At 49.9% G+C, this 12,162-nt stretch overlaps 1 protein-coding gene across 3 annotated transcripts; it reads right to left on the bottom strand.

Annotated features, from left to right (window-relative positions):
- Positions 1–716: 716 nt before the first annotated feature.
- On the bottom strand, positions 717–9,573 carry COQ3 (coenzyme Q3, methyltransferase). Of its 3 annotated transcripts, none has more exons than XM_061989858.1 (7): positions 9,523–9,573; positions 8,398–8,491; positions 7,699–7,851; positions 7,447–7,546; positions 5,966–6,208; positions 3,690–3,849; positions 717–1,601 (listed from the first exon to the last, which is right to left on the bottom strand). In XM_061989858.1, coding segments are annotated over exons 2-7 (822 nt in total). In that variant the 5' UTR covers positions 8,400–8,491; positions 9,523–9,573; the 3' UTR covers positions 717–1,437. The 3 variants fall into 3 exon arrangements, with proteins under 3 accessions (XP_061845842.1, XP_061845844.1, XP_061845843.1); XM_061989860.1 differs by lacking the exon at positions 9,523–9,573 and adding an exon at positions 9,214–9,228; XM_061989859.1 differs by lacking the exon at positions 9,523–9,573 and adding an exon at positions 9,181–9,224.
- Between the last annotated feature and the right edge of the window lie 2,589 nt (positions 9,574–12,162).

The following is a 12,162-nucleotide window of genomic DNA, read 5'->3' as shown; positions in this document are numbered from 1 at the left end:
TCCTGCACACAGCATTAGCTTCAGAAATGAGCTTTGCCACTCAGAAACTGTGGCTGTAACAGCCATAGAGATATTCTCTGTCCAGATATCTAAGGGAAAAATTAAGGGGTGACAACTGAAGACTGCAGCTGACAGAGCAGTCCCTCACCTCATACAATTGTTTTGCTTGGAAAGGACCTTTAAGATCACTGAGTTCAACCACTAACCCAGCACTGCCAATCTCACCACTAACCCATGTCTCTAAATGAAGGAGTTGAGACATCACTGCCTGGGATCTGAAGTTAGCTCACTTCACCTGATGAACTTTTGGAACAATACACTTACCAACGCAGTGGTTTCCCCATCACTGAAGTTCTTACATGATGACGACTCTTCCCACTACAGCCCCAATACTGTAAAGCAGAAGGTGCTGTCATGGAAGTGATGACACCAGACCATCCTTTTTAGTCTCAATACCTGTGATTTACTATTATCTCCATTGTCAATGGACTCTGTTCTCCCCAGGCATCACCAGATCTGTCATGAAACTTGGATCCCATGGCAACATGCAGATACAGCAAAGCAGCAAGAAACCCACCAAACCTCTACAGTGGGAGAAATGCACAAGTAACACACAAAACTGTTTCATTTTCATCCCTGCAAACACTGCCAGGCCCCTTCTCTGCTTGTACACACACTGAAGAAGAGAGAGAAGGGAAGAGATAAAGCCATGGACACACAGGTGTGACATTTTATTTAGAAAGTCCTATTTCATTGCCAATCAACACCTTTGTCCTTGTCCTAGGACTTTAAGACTGAGTAGGTATGGCACCTCAGTTCTAGGGCAGACTGATAATGTATTGTTTTTCTGGGCATTCTTTGGGCAGAGGGAGAAAGTTGAAACAACAGGCAGAGCTACAAGTACCTTTACGGTGAAGAGGCTTCTGACTGGTCTAGGAGACTCTTCTTCCACTGCACACTTAGCTCACATCAGCACAAACAGCATCACCCCACACAGGAGGTTTGCTGCTCCTTGTTTTAACTCCTCTGAGGGAGAAAGCATAATATAGAAACAAGAGGTTTGAAGTGTTCCATGTATCTTTAACTCACTGAAGACATTTCTCATCTGTCATTATGGTTTTAAATTGGTCTACATTTAAGCTATTATCCTATGGAGAGCTGAGTTTTCCTGGTAGGACTGAAAATGCCAACACATAGAAGAGCTTCCTCCAAGCTAATGACATGAGTTATCTGCATTTCCCTGTCCAGCAACTGGAAACTATTTTCTTATCAAAAGACTTTGCTCCTTTCCTGAGATAAGGGGCCTTTGGCTTTGTTCTGAGACAGTCCTAACCTACTTGGCCAAAACCAACACCAGCAATGCAAACAGCAAACTCCTTGCTGAAAAAGGTTTTATGATGTCCATCTGGGTAAAACCTCCTCTTCTGATGGCCTGTGTCACGGGGCAGTGTGGGCTGAGGGCTGCCCCTGGCCCGGCTCGCCCTGCGCCCCGCGTCTCACGGCGTGCACTGCGTAGTTCACACTCGTGCTTTCTGTCCAGCTCCACGACCCCCACAGGGGATTGTACAACATCCCATTCACAGCCTTGACCGAAAAGCCATCTAGAAAAGAAAGAAGCCATCAAGCAACTGAATGTTCTTAAACATCCTAACTCATTGAATCACAGTCTTGAGGGTTGGAAGGGACTTGGAAAGCTCAGCCAGTGCAACCCCTGTGCCAGAGCAGGACCACCTAGAGTGGGGCACACAGGAACTCATCCAGCTGGGCTGGAACGTCTCCAGAGAAGGAGACTCCACAGCCCATCTGGGCAGCACCTGCCAGTGCTCCCTCACCTCACACTGAAGAAGTTTGTCCTTATGTTTCCTTGGAACCTCTTCTATTCCAGTTTGTACCCATTGCCCCTTGTCCTGTCATTGTCCATCACTGAGAACAGCCTGGCTCCAGCCCACTGACACCCACCCTTTATGTATCTGTAAACATGAACGAGGTCACCCCTCAGTTTCCTCTTCTCCAACTCACTGTGACATCAAAAACCCTTTAGAACAGCCAGTCTGAAACAGGCTCCTTCCTGTGAGCTGGGGACCTTTGCTTCCCAGGCTCCCTCCTGTGAGCTGGGGGCCTTTGCTTCCCAGGCTCCCTCCTGTGAGCTGGGGACCTTTGCTTCCCAGGCTCCTTCCAGTGGGCTGGGGGGCTGTGCTTCCCAGGCTCCCTCCTGTGAGCTTGGGGGCTGTGCTTCCCAAGCTGGCCCCTGTCAGTCACCAGCAGTGGCACCAGGCAGCCCTGCTGAGCCACCTGCACAGAGCTGTGCCAGAAACACCAACCTCCCCACGCCACGCCTGCAGCACCACTAATGTCTTCTGTAGGTGGAGACAACTCTTCAGGCTTACACCACGTGCTTCAAAGGCAAAACCTGAGCACACCTTTGAAAGGATTCTGCACCTTCCCCTTAGCAATCCAAAAATATAAAGCAAGAGGCAGCAGAAAGCCATCAAGGACTCAGTGCAAGCAAAGAGGGACTTTGCACTCCCTCGGCACAGCTCTCAGCTCACCGCATGGATCTGTCCCAGCAGGAGACACGGGGCAAGGCACAAAACAAACACCCCACCAAAACAGATCACTCCACCTGCTCCTCCTTTTGAAGGAAGGATGGGAAGAACCACCAGCATGTGCTGCTATGAGTGACGATCCTTAAGGCATCACTGCAAAGTGCCAGGAGAAGGTCTTGCCAAGAGAACAGCTTCACACTTCAGCTTCTTTGCAGTGAACTGAAGCAAAGTGAAATATTTGGTGAGGGGGTTTGAATACACCTGCAGGGAAGGGGCACAATGGGCAGAACTCTTCCCAGCTCAGTGCTTAAGAGCAAACAAACCAGGGCAATGGTGGGTGTCAGGAGGTTGGGGCAGCACTTTGTTGTATCCAGTGATAGGACAAGGGGTGATGGAAAGAAGCTGGGACACAAAAAATTCCATTGAAACATAAGGAAGAACTCTGTCAGTGTGAGGTGAGGGAGCCCTGGCCCAGGCTGCCCAGGGAGGCTCCTGCTCTCGAGGCTTTCAAACCCACCTGGACATGTTCCTGTGTGACTTGATCTAGGTGGGACCTGCTTGAGCAGGGGGGTTGGGCTGGATGATCTTTAGAGGTCCCTTCCAACCCTACCATTCTTTGAATTTACTTATTCCTTCATCTCAGCATCATCCAGTTGTTGAAGAACTGACCAAGGAGTTTGTGGTTGGCTTTCATCTTCACATGTTTTTAAAGAAATCTCTCAGTAATACAATATGAGCGAAGAACATGGAACAGCAACCACAAATAAAAACACCTTCTCCCAAGGGGAAGATGACAAAGAACACAGTGGCAGCAGTGCAGGTCTGGAGTGTCAACACAGTTATTCACTCCCTCCACCCTGCCCTGGAGCACATGAAGCACTTCAGAGCACACCCTCAGACAGCAGAACCTTGGAGCTCTCATTCTGGCTGTAAAACGCAGGGCATCTGTCACAGTGACTTTGTTTGAATACTCTCTGCATTCTTAGGTCATTTATGTTATGTTAAATCCACAAATGACACTTGTCTCAGGCAAAGCTGTGCATTGCTGCAGCACTCACCCCACCTAGCTTCCATCCCCTTGCCATCTCTACAGGAACCCCACGGGCATCTCTCTGTACTCCCATCACCTGGCTTGGAACTTACTTGATTCCAGGAGGTGCTCCAGCTCTTCAGGGGGAACAAACTTCTCCCACTCATGTGTTCCTTCTGGTACAATGCCCAAGAGTTTTTCTGCAACCACAATTCCCAGCACATAGGACAACTGTGTTTTGTTGATTGTAGTAATGAATAAAGAACCTTCAGGCTAATTAAAATATGAAAACACTCAATTAGAAAGACATTTAACCAATTCTTAAAACATTTCTAATTGAATCTCATTAAGACACATAATTTTGTCTGTCTACAAGTCTACATGCTGCAGGACTGTGAACTAATTTCATCCCAGCATGGGTATTTAGAAGTATGTCATTTAAATACCATGAAGATGATCATGTTCTAACAGTATGACTAAGTAGTCCTCAAACAGTCAACACAAGATGATCTGAAAACCACTTTACCACCCCCAAAAAATCATCTAACAAAGTCACTTACAGTGTGACATTGCCCAGAGAATGGACAAAGAAAAGGTATTCATAGAATCACAGAATGGTAGGGGTTGGAAGGGACCTTTAGAGATCATCCAGTCCAACCCCCCTGCAGAAGCAGGGTCACCTAGATCAGGTCACACAGGAACGTGTCCAGGTGGGTCTTGAAGACCTCCAAGGAAGGAGCCTCCACACCCTCCCTGGGCAGCCTGGGCCAGGGCTCCCTCACTCAAACACTGACAAGAGTTTTTCCTTATGTTTCAATGGAACTTTTTGTGTTCCAGCTTCATCCCATCACCCCTTGTCCTGTTGCTAGCTACTATAGAAAAAAGTGCTGCCCCAGCCTCCTGACACCCACCCTTTAGATATTTATAAATGTTAATGAGATCCCCCCTCAGTCTCCTCTTCTCCAGACTAAACAGCCCCAGGTCCCGCAGCCTTTCCTCATATCAAAGATGTTCCAGTCCCCTGATCATCTTGGTGGCCCTGTGCTGGCCTCTCTCCAGCACTTCCCTGTCCCTCTTGAGCTGAGGAGCCCAGAACTGGACACAGGACTCCAGATGAGGCCTCACCAGGGCAGAGTAGAGGGGGAGCAGAACCTCCCTTGACCTGCTGCCCACACTCTTCTTGATGCATCCCAGGCTGCCATTGGCTTCTTGCCCACGAGGGCACATTGCTGGCTCATGGGCAGTTTATTATCAACCAGCACTCTCAGGTCTCTCTCTGCAGAGCTGCTCCCCAGCAGTTCAACCCCCAGCCTGTCCTGGTGCAGGGGGTTGTTCCTCCCCAGCTGCAGGACTCTGCCCTTGTCCTTGTTGAACCTCATGAGGTTCCTCTGTGCCCAACTCTGCAGCCGGTCGAGATCCCGCTGAATGGCAGCACAGCCTCTGGGGAATCAGCCAGTGCTCCCAGTTTGGTGCCAGCAGGGAACCTGCTGAGGGTACACTCTGTCCCCTCATCCAGGTGGTTGATGAAAATGTTGAACAAGACTGTATTAAGTTATACACAAAACCTACTGTAAAGAAGAAACCCTATTGTTTCATTAAGACCAGAGTAAAATGCGCAATACTGCCCATGTTTTGAAGCTGCTGAATGCCATGCTGCTTGTGGTGATGACAGGGTCAAGAAACAAAGCCAGAAATGAATTCTAAGTACTTAAGAGACTGTTCGGTAGAAATAAAGGATAATTCCTGTCCCCAGCAGGCTAAAAATCAGTTAAATGTCCCATTCAAATAATCTACACTTACTTTTCTGGCCATCAGAGACGAAACCTTTCAACATCTCAACCAGGAGATGAAAGCTGCTGCTTGGATACTGGGCCTACCACCCTCCTTCACAAATACAGTAACATCAAGAGGAATAAAACTCCACCTGATTATCTCCAAGCCTAACTATGGCCCTTGAAAAGCAACCAGAGCTGGAACAGACTCTTGTGAGTCAGGAACATCGTTACAGCCTGTTTCAAGGCAGCCTGAGTCACAGCTGTCCAACAACCAGCAGCAGCCCTGCCATGTTTCCTCTCACCTGAATGAAACCAGGTGCAACCAGATGTCTAAAGGTCCTGATGTAAAAGCAACACAGCAATGCCAGGTAATGCCATTAACACTTTCCTAAGGCAGGGCTGGGGAAATAAACTTCTCCTAACTTTGGTTATTGAAGTAGGGGAGGTGTAATTGTATCATGGAGGAGAAGGGAAGGCACCTCCAGAGCATGGTCCAGACTTCAAGGTGGAGAAGTGGATGCAGATGTAGATGTTTGCACATTCCTCCCAATGGAAGTCTTAATAATAAAAGACAATAAATATTCCCAATAACGAAAGCAAAAATGTCTCTTTACCTTTAACACCTGAGAGCAACACTTGATAAAGGTTTCAAGGTCAGCCACATGCTCCACTACTTCAGAAGCTACAATTACATCAAAGGTTTCCATCGACTCTTCCACAATCTCCTCCAGTGAACTGGACTTGTACTGTATTCTCTCGGCCAGGACTGGATCAAATGACTTGTGCTGATCTGCTGTTCTGATGTTGTCCTCCAGAGGATCAATTCCAGTAACTGAAGCTCCCAGCCTACCTAAAGGCTAAGAGTACAGACTATCATTTATTCTCTGCCTGAAAACAATTTCCTTAAAGCTGTCTGCAGCTTTGCAACGTGCCCACGCGCCGCAGAAAGCGTCTGTCAGGGAAGGAGGCAGTGCCTGCAAGTGTTTATTAAAGCAAGAGGGATCCTTAGATGTGGGGGGATGGGGTTAATCTTCTTAAGGAAAAACCATCTAGTGGAATATACACATTGGAACTTTTAGAACAAACTGCTCTGAACCCATTTTGTTACACCAAATAAAGGTTGTCCTCCACCGTTACCCTCTGAGAGAGGAAAAGCAAAGGGGGAGAATCAACAGAGTACTTAAAGGAAGGGGGGAAAATGCTCTATTTAATTACTGTCATTGCTTTCTTCAACATCCAGCTGTAATGGTAAATCCTCATATCTTTTTAATGGTTACTTAATATATGATTATCTCTGGGACTTTCTCACTGCTGAGAACTAAACACTGATGTTTACTAGGATAGCATCAGGCCTGGCTGTCACTCAAGCCTCTCCAGTGTCTTCTTACTCACAGGTTAACACCTCAGCTATCACCTCTTTTGAAACTGAAACAGGCTGCAGAACATGACCACATGTATGTTATTCCAACCTGAAATTCACCAGTTGTTCAGCCTGAGAAGGTGTTGCAGCACCCCAGTTTGGCCAGCCTTGACGGAGAGTGGGCTCTCACAGGGAGAGCTTCGGGTCCCCTTGTAACATCTCGTCCCAGGTGCTGCTGAAGTTCCCAGATTAAGGCAGACAGATCTGTAATCCTAAATTTGCAAACCATCCTCAGTCTACTGACAGGACACAGCACTCTTCAGAGCCTGTGTGGCCACAGGGTTCCACTTCTCATTACCAACTCCCTCCTTTTCTGTCAGCCACCACCACTATGCTCACCAAATATTCTGTGGGGTTTGTGGAAGGCACAGTCAGTAACTACTGAGGAGAGGAGAGGAGAGGAGAGGAGAGGAGAGGAGAGGAGAGGAGAGGAGAGGAGAGGAGAGGAGAGGAGAGGAGAGGAGAGGAGAGGAGAGGAGAGGAGAGGAGAGGAGAGGAGAGGAGAGGAGAGGAGAGGAGAGGAGAGGAGAGGAGAGGAGAGGAGAGGAGAGGAGAGGAGAGGAGAGGAGAGGAGCTCTTCCTTGGAAGATGAGAAATTAAGCAGTGTAACAGTAAAACAACTCAAATCCTTGTTAGGCTTTGCAAGAAATGAAACCAGAGCACAGGATTTCTTACCTCACTCAGCAATCCGCCACCACAGCCAACGTCAAGAATCTTCACTCCAGAAAGTGGGCTTCCCAGATGATAATTACTACTCATGCTCAACAGAGTATCTCTGAAAGAAAACGTGATGTGATTAAGGTCAAACACATGAGGTGGTTTAGTAGATACAATATATCTTAAGTACTGGCAATTGCTTTTCTTTTCAAATGTATTCTGAGGTTATGCAGAAATCATTACCTGTGTTAAATGTCTTAAAACCCATACCTAATAAATGGCACTCTAATATCATTCATAGAATGAAGGGCTGAAAATTCTCCTTCTTCATCCCACCATTTATGTGCAAGGAGCTGGAACTTCCTCATTTCTGTGGAATCCACTGATGAGTGTGAAGTGCTGAGAAGTCTCTTCACAGCGAGCCTAAATAAAGCTCAGTGTCATGAAACCAGTACATTTTGTATTGCATGTCAGTTGAAAAATGAGGAGAAAAAAAGGTTCTGCAGGAGAAAACAGATTATAGAATCATAGGATGATAGAATGGTAGGGTTGGAAGGGACCTTTAGAGATCATCCAGTCCAACCCCCCTGCAGAAGCAGGGTCACCTAGATCAGGTCACACAGGAACATGTCCAGGTGGGTCTTGAAGACCTCCAAGGAAGGAGCCTCCACACCCTCCCTGGGCAGCCTGGGCCAGGGCTCCCTCACTGAAACACTGACAGAGTTTTTCCTTATATTTAAGTGGAACTTTTTGTGTTCCAGCTTCATCCCATCACCCCTTGTCCTGTTACTATCTACTATGGAAAAAAGGGATGTCCCAACCTCCTGACACCTACCCTATAGATATTTATAGATGTTAATAAGATCCCCCCTCAATCTCCTCTTCTAAAGACTAAACAGCCACAAAGATCCTTTAGAGACTCTAGTAACACTTGATTAATAACAGGAAGATGTTAAATACAGCACTTACATGCTGCTTTTTATTGCAGTTGGAGTGTCAGGCAGAGTACTCCTGGATTTCAGCCATGTTTCCCAGCTGCAGTTCTGAAGGGTACGTCTCAGGCCTGTCTGAAAAGACAGATCAGCATAAACAAATGAAAGGCAACTGAATGGGAATCACAGAAGCATAGGGTTGGAAGGGACCTTTAGAGATCATCCAGTCCAACCTCCCTGCAGAAGCAGGTTCACCTAGATCAGGTCACACAGGAACATGTACAGAAGGGTCTTGAAGCCCTCCAAGGAAGGAGCCTCCACACCCTCCCTGGGCAGCCTGGGCCAGGGTTCCCTCCCTCACAGTAAAACATCAGCTTTATGATAGCTGGCAGGCAAACTCCTAGTTTAACAGAAAACCAATACAAACCACACCAGGCTTTGCACATTTGCCCGCTAGCGTGCTTCGGGAGGGCACAGGGATTAAAGAGCAGATGCTTGCTCACTGCCCCAGTGCTCCTGAAACTGTGCCGTGACACCTTTCAGAGCCTGGATAAAACAGATCTTTTTATGCAGCTGAAACGTTTCAGTTGGTGAGAATGTCACCAAAACACTTGCTCTGACTGCAGGCTGCAAATCCTTACACACACACACACTCAGTTCCTGTGTCATTACACCACTGCTTGTCCCTGGAGGAGTTTCAGAGGTGGGTGGATGTTGCCCTGAGGGAAATGGGCTGGTGGTTGATAGGGCTGGGACAAAGGTTGGACTCCGTGAGCTTAAAGGGCTCTTCCAGCTGAAACCGTTCTGTGACTCTATATACCAGAATAAGCAATATCCAGCTGCACACTCGTACTCGGCACGGTACGAACTGCTCAGGAAATGTCAGTGAGAACAGCTCACGGACAGAAGGAGCAGAGACAGGCCAAGGACACCGTCCTGGGACGTGCAGCCCGGCAGCCCCAGGCGCGGCCCGCAGCCCCTCGCTCCCGCCCCGCAGGGCACCGCAACGCTGAGCGCTCCGTCAGACCAGCGGGGCCCGGCCTGCAGCCACCTCCTCCGTGCCGACGAGCCGCGGCCGTGCCCGGGGCCGAACGCGGGGGGAGGTTTTCCGGGCCCCGCCGCCAGCCCCGTCCCCGCGCGGCCCGGGAGCGCGCCTGCTCACCGCCCGCAGCCCGGCGCCCGAGCCCGCGGGTGAGGGCCCGGGCCGCGCCGCCGCCGCCGCCGCCCCACATCGCCGCGTCCCGCCTCCTCCGCTCCCTTCCGCTCCGCTCCCTTCCGCTCGCAGCGCCGGGAACCTTGGTTCCGCCCGGCGCCGCGGCCTCGCCTGCCCCGGCTCTGCCCGCGGCCCGGCCCCGGCCGAGGCTGCGGCTGCTGCGGCGTCAGGCGCTGCGGGGCCCCGGGTCTGGCGGCCGCTCCTCCCCGGGCCCGGCCGAGGCTGCGGCTGCTGCGGCGTCAGGCGCTGCGGGGCCCCGGGTCTGGCGGCCGCTCCTCCCCGGGCCCGGCCGAGGGCGAAACTCTGCAGATCCTTATTTACAACATTGATCCTTCTAAGTTCTTTCCCAAGAAGTTGCGGGTTGTGACGCGGCACCGCAGGCAGCTCCAGCCGCTCCATCGGCCGCAGCCCCGGCAGCCTCCCTGCCCGCACCACCCGAACGCCGACCCGCACCGTCCCCCCGCTGCTTCCTGGCGCCTGGGAGCGCTGTTATCGCCAGATACCACACTGGGCTTGCAGGGGAGGGCCCGAATTATGAGACTCCTCGATTCTGGGATATGAGACAGAAGCAACAGCCTGCACTGGATACCTGTGGCATGGAGCTCTTGCCCTCCAACATGACCACGCTCCCTCTTGGGAAGCAGCCAAGCTGCTGCCTGCTGCAGAGGTTGCTGTATCACAGCTGTGACCCGAGAGGGACAAAGCTGCCTGTCCACGGCCCTGAGCTTGGGGTTTGAATCCCCACTCTGCTGCGAGCAGCGCTGGCAGCAGTTCTTTCTCCCTTTGGCAGGTTTTGGCATGTTTGAGCTGCAGGTCTCATGAGAAGGTCCCATGACAAGCAAGGCTGGCTGGGAGTCACTATGCAGGCAGAGCTGGCTGTGCCGTCCTGGCAGGGGATCCAAGGCATGGGCAGGCAGGAGCACGGCTCAGTGCAGCCCCAGGCAGCAGGAGCTCTGCAGCACTGCCATCAGCCTCTGACCGACTCCTCCCTCTATTTAACGCCAGTCTGTTTTATCAACCGGCCTACAACCCTCATTGCTTGAGATCTGCCCACTTGCAGGTGTCCTGTAAGTACAGTATCACCCATCTAGCCATTTAAAACAGTCTCAAAGAAGTTTGTTTTGTCAGCAACTAGACAGCAAACCTGCTTAGTGTGTGTGTGTGTGCACTGCTCCTCTGTTCACCTACTTTCCACTCAGCAAAGCTCAGTGCAGTGGACTTAGGAGTCATTAATAACACTTTTAAGCTACTGAAAGAAGCAAGGCTCAAAGAAATGCTTTATGCTAAGACACATAGTCTCCCTGAGAGACACAAAACTAAGCCTGCCTTCAGAGGCTGCTTCTGCACATTACTTATGCACATTACTACCTTTATTTAGCAAAGCCAACACAAGATCTGGAGCGAGTCAACCCTTATCACTGCTTTTGTTTGTTGCTTTAAGATATGTAGCATCAAGCAATTAAATACACACACGCTGGCAAGTATTTTACTTAAGCTGGTTTCAAACTAGAGGTAGCTGTTCCATTTTGTCCACTACTAAACACAGCCTTTAAGCTAACAGCAGTTAAAAGCAGCAGCCTGCTCTCACCTCTCCCCCAAGACAGGGCCTCAAACACACCAATAACAACAGGTCTTTCCAAACCACGTTATCCCATATTGCAAGTGTGTAGTTACTCAGTTTGTAGAGTGAGAACATTTGAGCAATTCCTCCTTTTCTGGCCCAGGCATGGCCACAACCAGTTCTTGTTCTCACAGAGGGTTAATGCCTACCTTGGAGTGCACATCCACTTTTGAGTTTGTTGTGTTCACCTTCCAAACACTTGGCATGGAAACCATTTCTCACCCGATCCCACATCATCCTCTACTTATTAAAAGTAATGAAATGTCAAGGGAATTGCCTCCAAATGCCACGTTGCTGCCTGCTCAAACCCACCCCCCTTGCTCTCCTGCACTGCACAGGAATGTTCTCGCAGTGCTGTGAAAAGGACTAGAGCAGCAATCCCAATTTACCAAGATCACAGAATCATTTCAGCTGGAAGAGCCCTTTAAGCTCATGGGAGTGCAGCCTTTCTCCCAGTCCTATTAACCACTAGACCACTTCCCTCAGTGCAACATCCACCCAGCTCTGAAACCCCTCCAGGGATGGGGACTCCAGCACCTCCCTGGGCAGCCCCTGCCAATGCCTCACAACCCTGGCAGCAAAGAAATTCCTCCTCACAACCAGCCTGAACCTCCCCTGCTGCAACTTGAGGCTGTTTCCTCTTGTTCTATTGCTTGTTCCTAGGGAGAACAGACCCACCCCAGCCTGGCTACAGCTTCCTTTCAGGTAGTTGTAGACAGTGAGAAGGTCTCACCTGAGCCTTCTTTTCTCCAGGCTCAACAGCCCCAGATCCCTCAGCCCTTCCTCACATGAGAATGCTCCAAATCCTTTCCTAGCTTGGCAGCTGCCTCTGGATCCTCTCCAGCATCTCAGTGACCTTCTTGTAGAGAGGAGCCCAAAACTGGGCACAGGATTCGAGGTGCAGCCTCAGCAAAGCCGAGTATGATCACAATGCAACACATTCCCATTTTTATACATACATACCTGCA

Source organism: Colius striatus, chromosome 2 (assembly GCF_028858725.1).
Source record: "Colius striatus isolate bColStr4 chromosome 2, bColStr4.1.hap1, whole genome shotgun sequence".
NCBI lineage: Eukaryota > Metazoa > Chordata > Aves > Coliiformes > Coliidae > Colius > Colius striatus.
This window is presented reverse-complemented; position numbering and strand designations above follow the sequence as displayed.

Excerpts from the sequence above, each read along its gene's own strand:
- COQ3 (XM_061989858.1), bottom strand. Across the intron at positions 3,850-5,965 it reads GTTGCTCTCAGGTGTTAAAG|CCTGAAGGTTCTTTATTCAT; the intron begins GTAAAGAGACAT and ends TATTTTAATTAG. Across the intron at positions 1,602-3,689 it reads GGAGCACCTCCTGGAATCAA|ATGGCTTTTCGGTCAAGGCT; the intron begins GTAAGTTCCAAG and ends TTTCTTTTCTAG.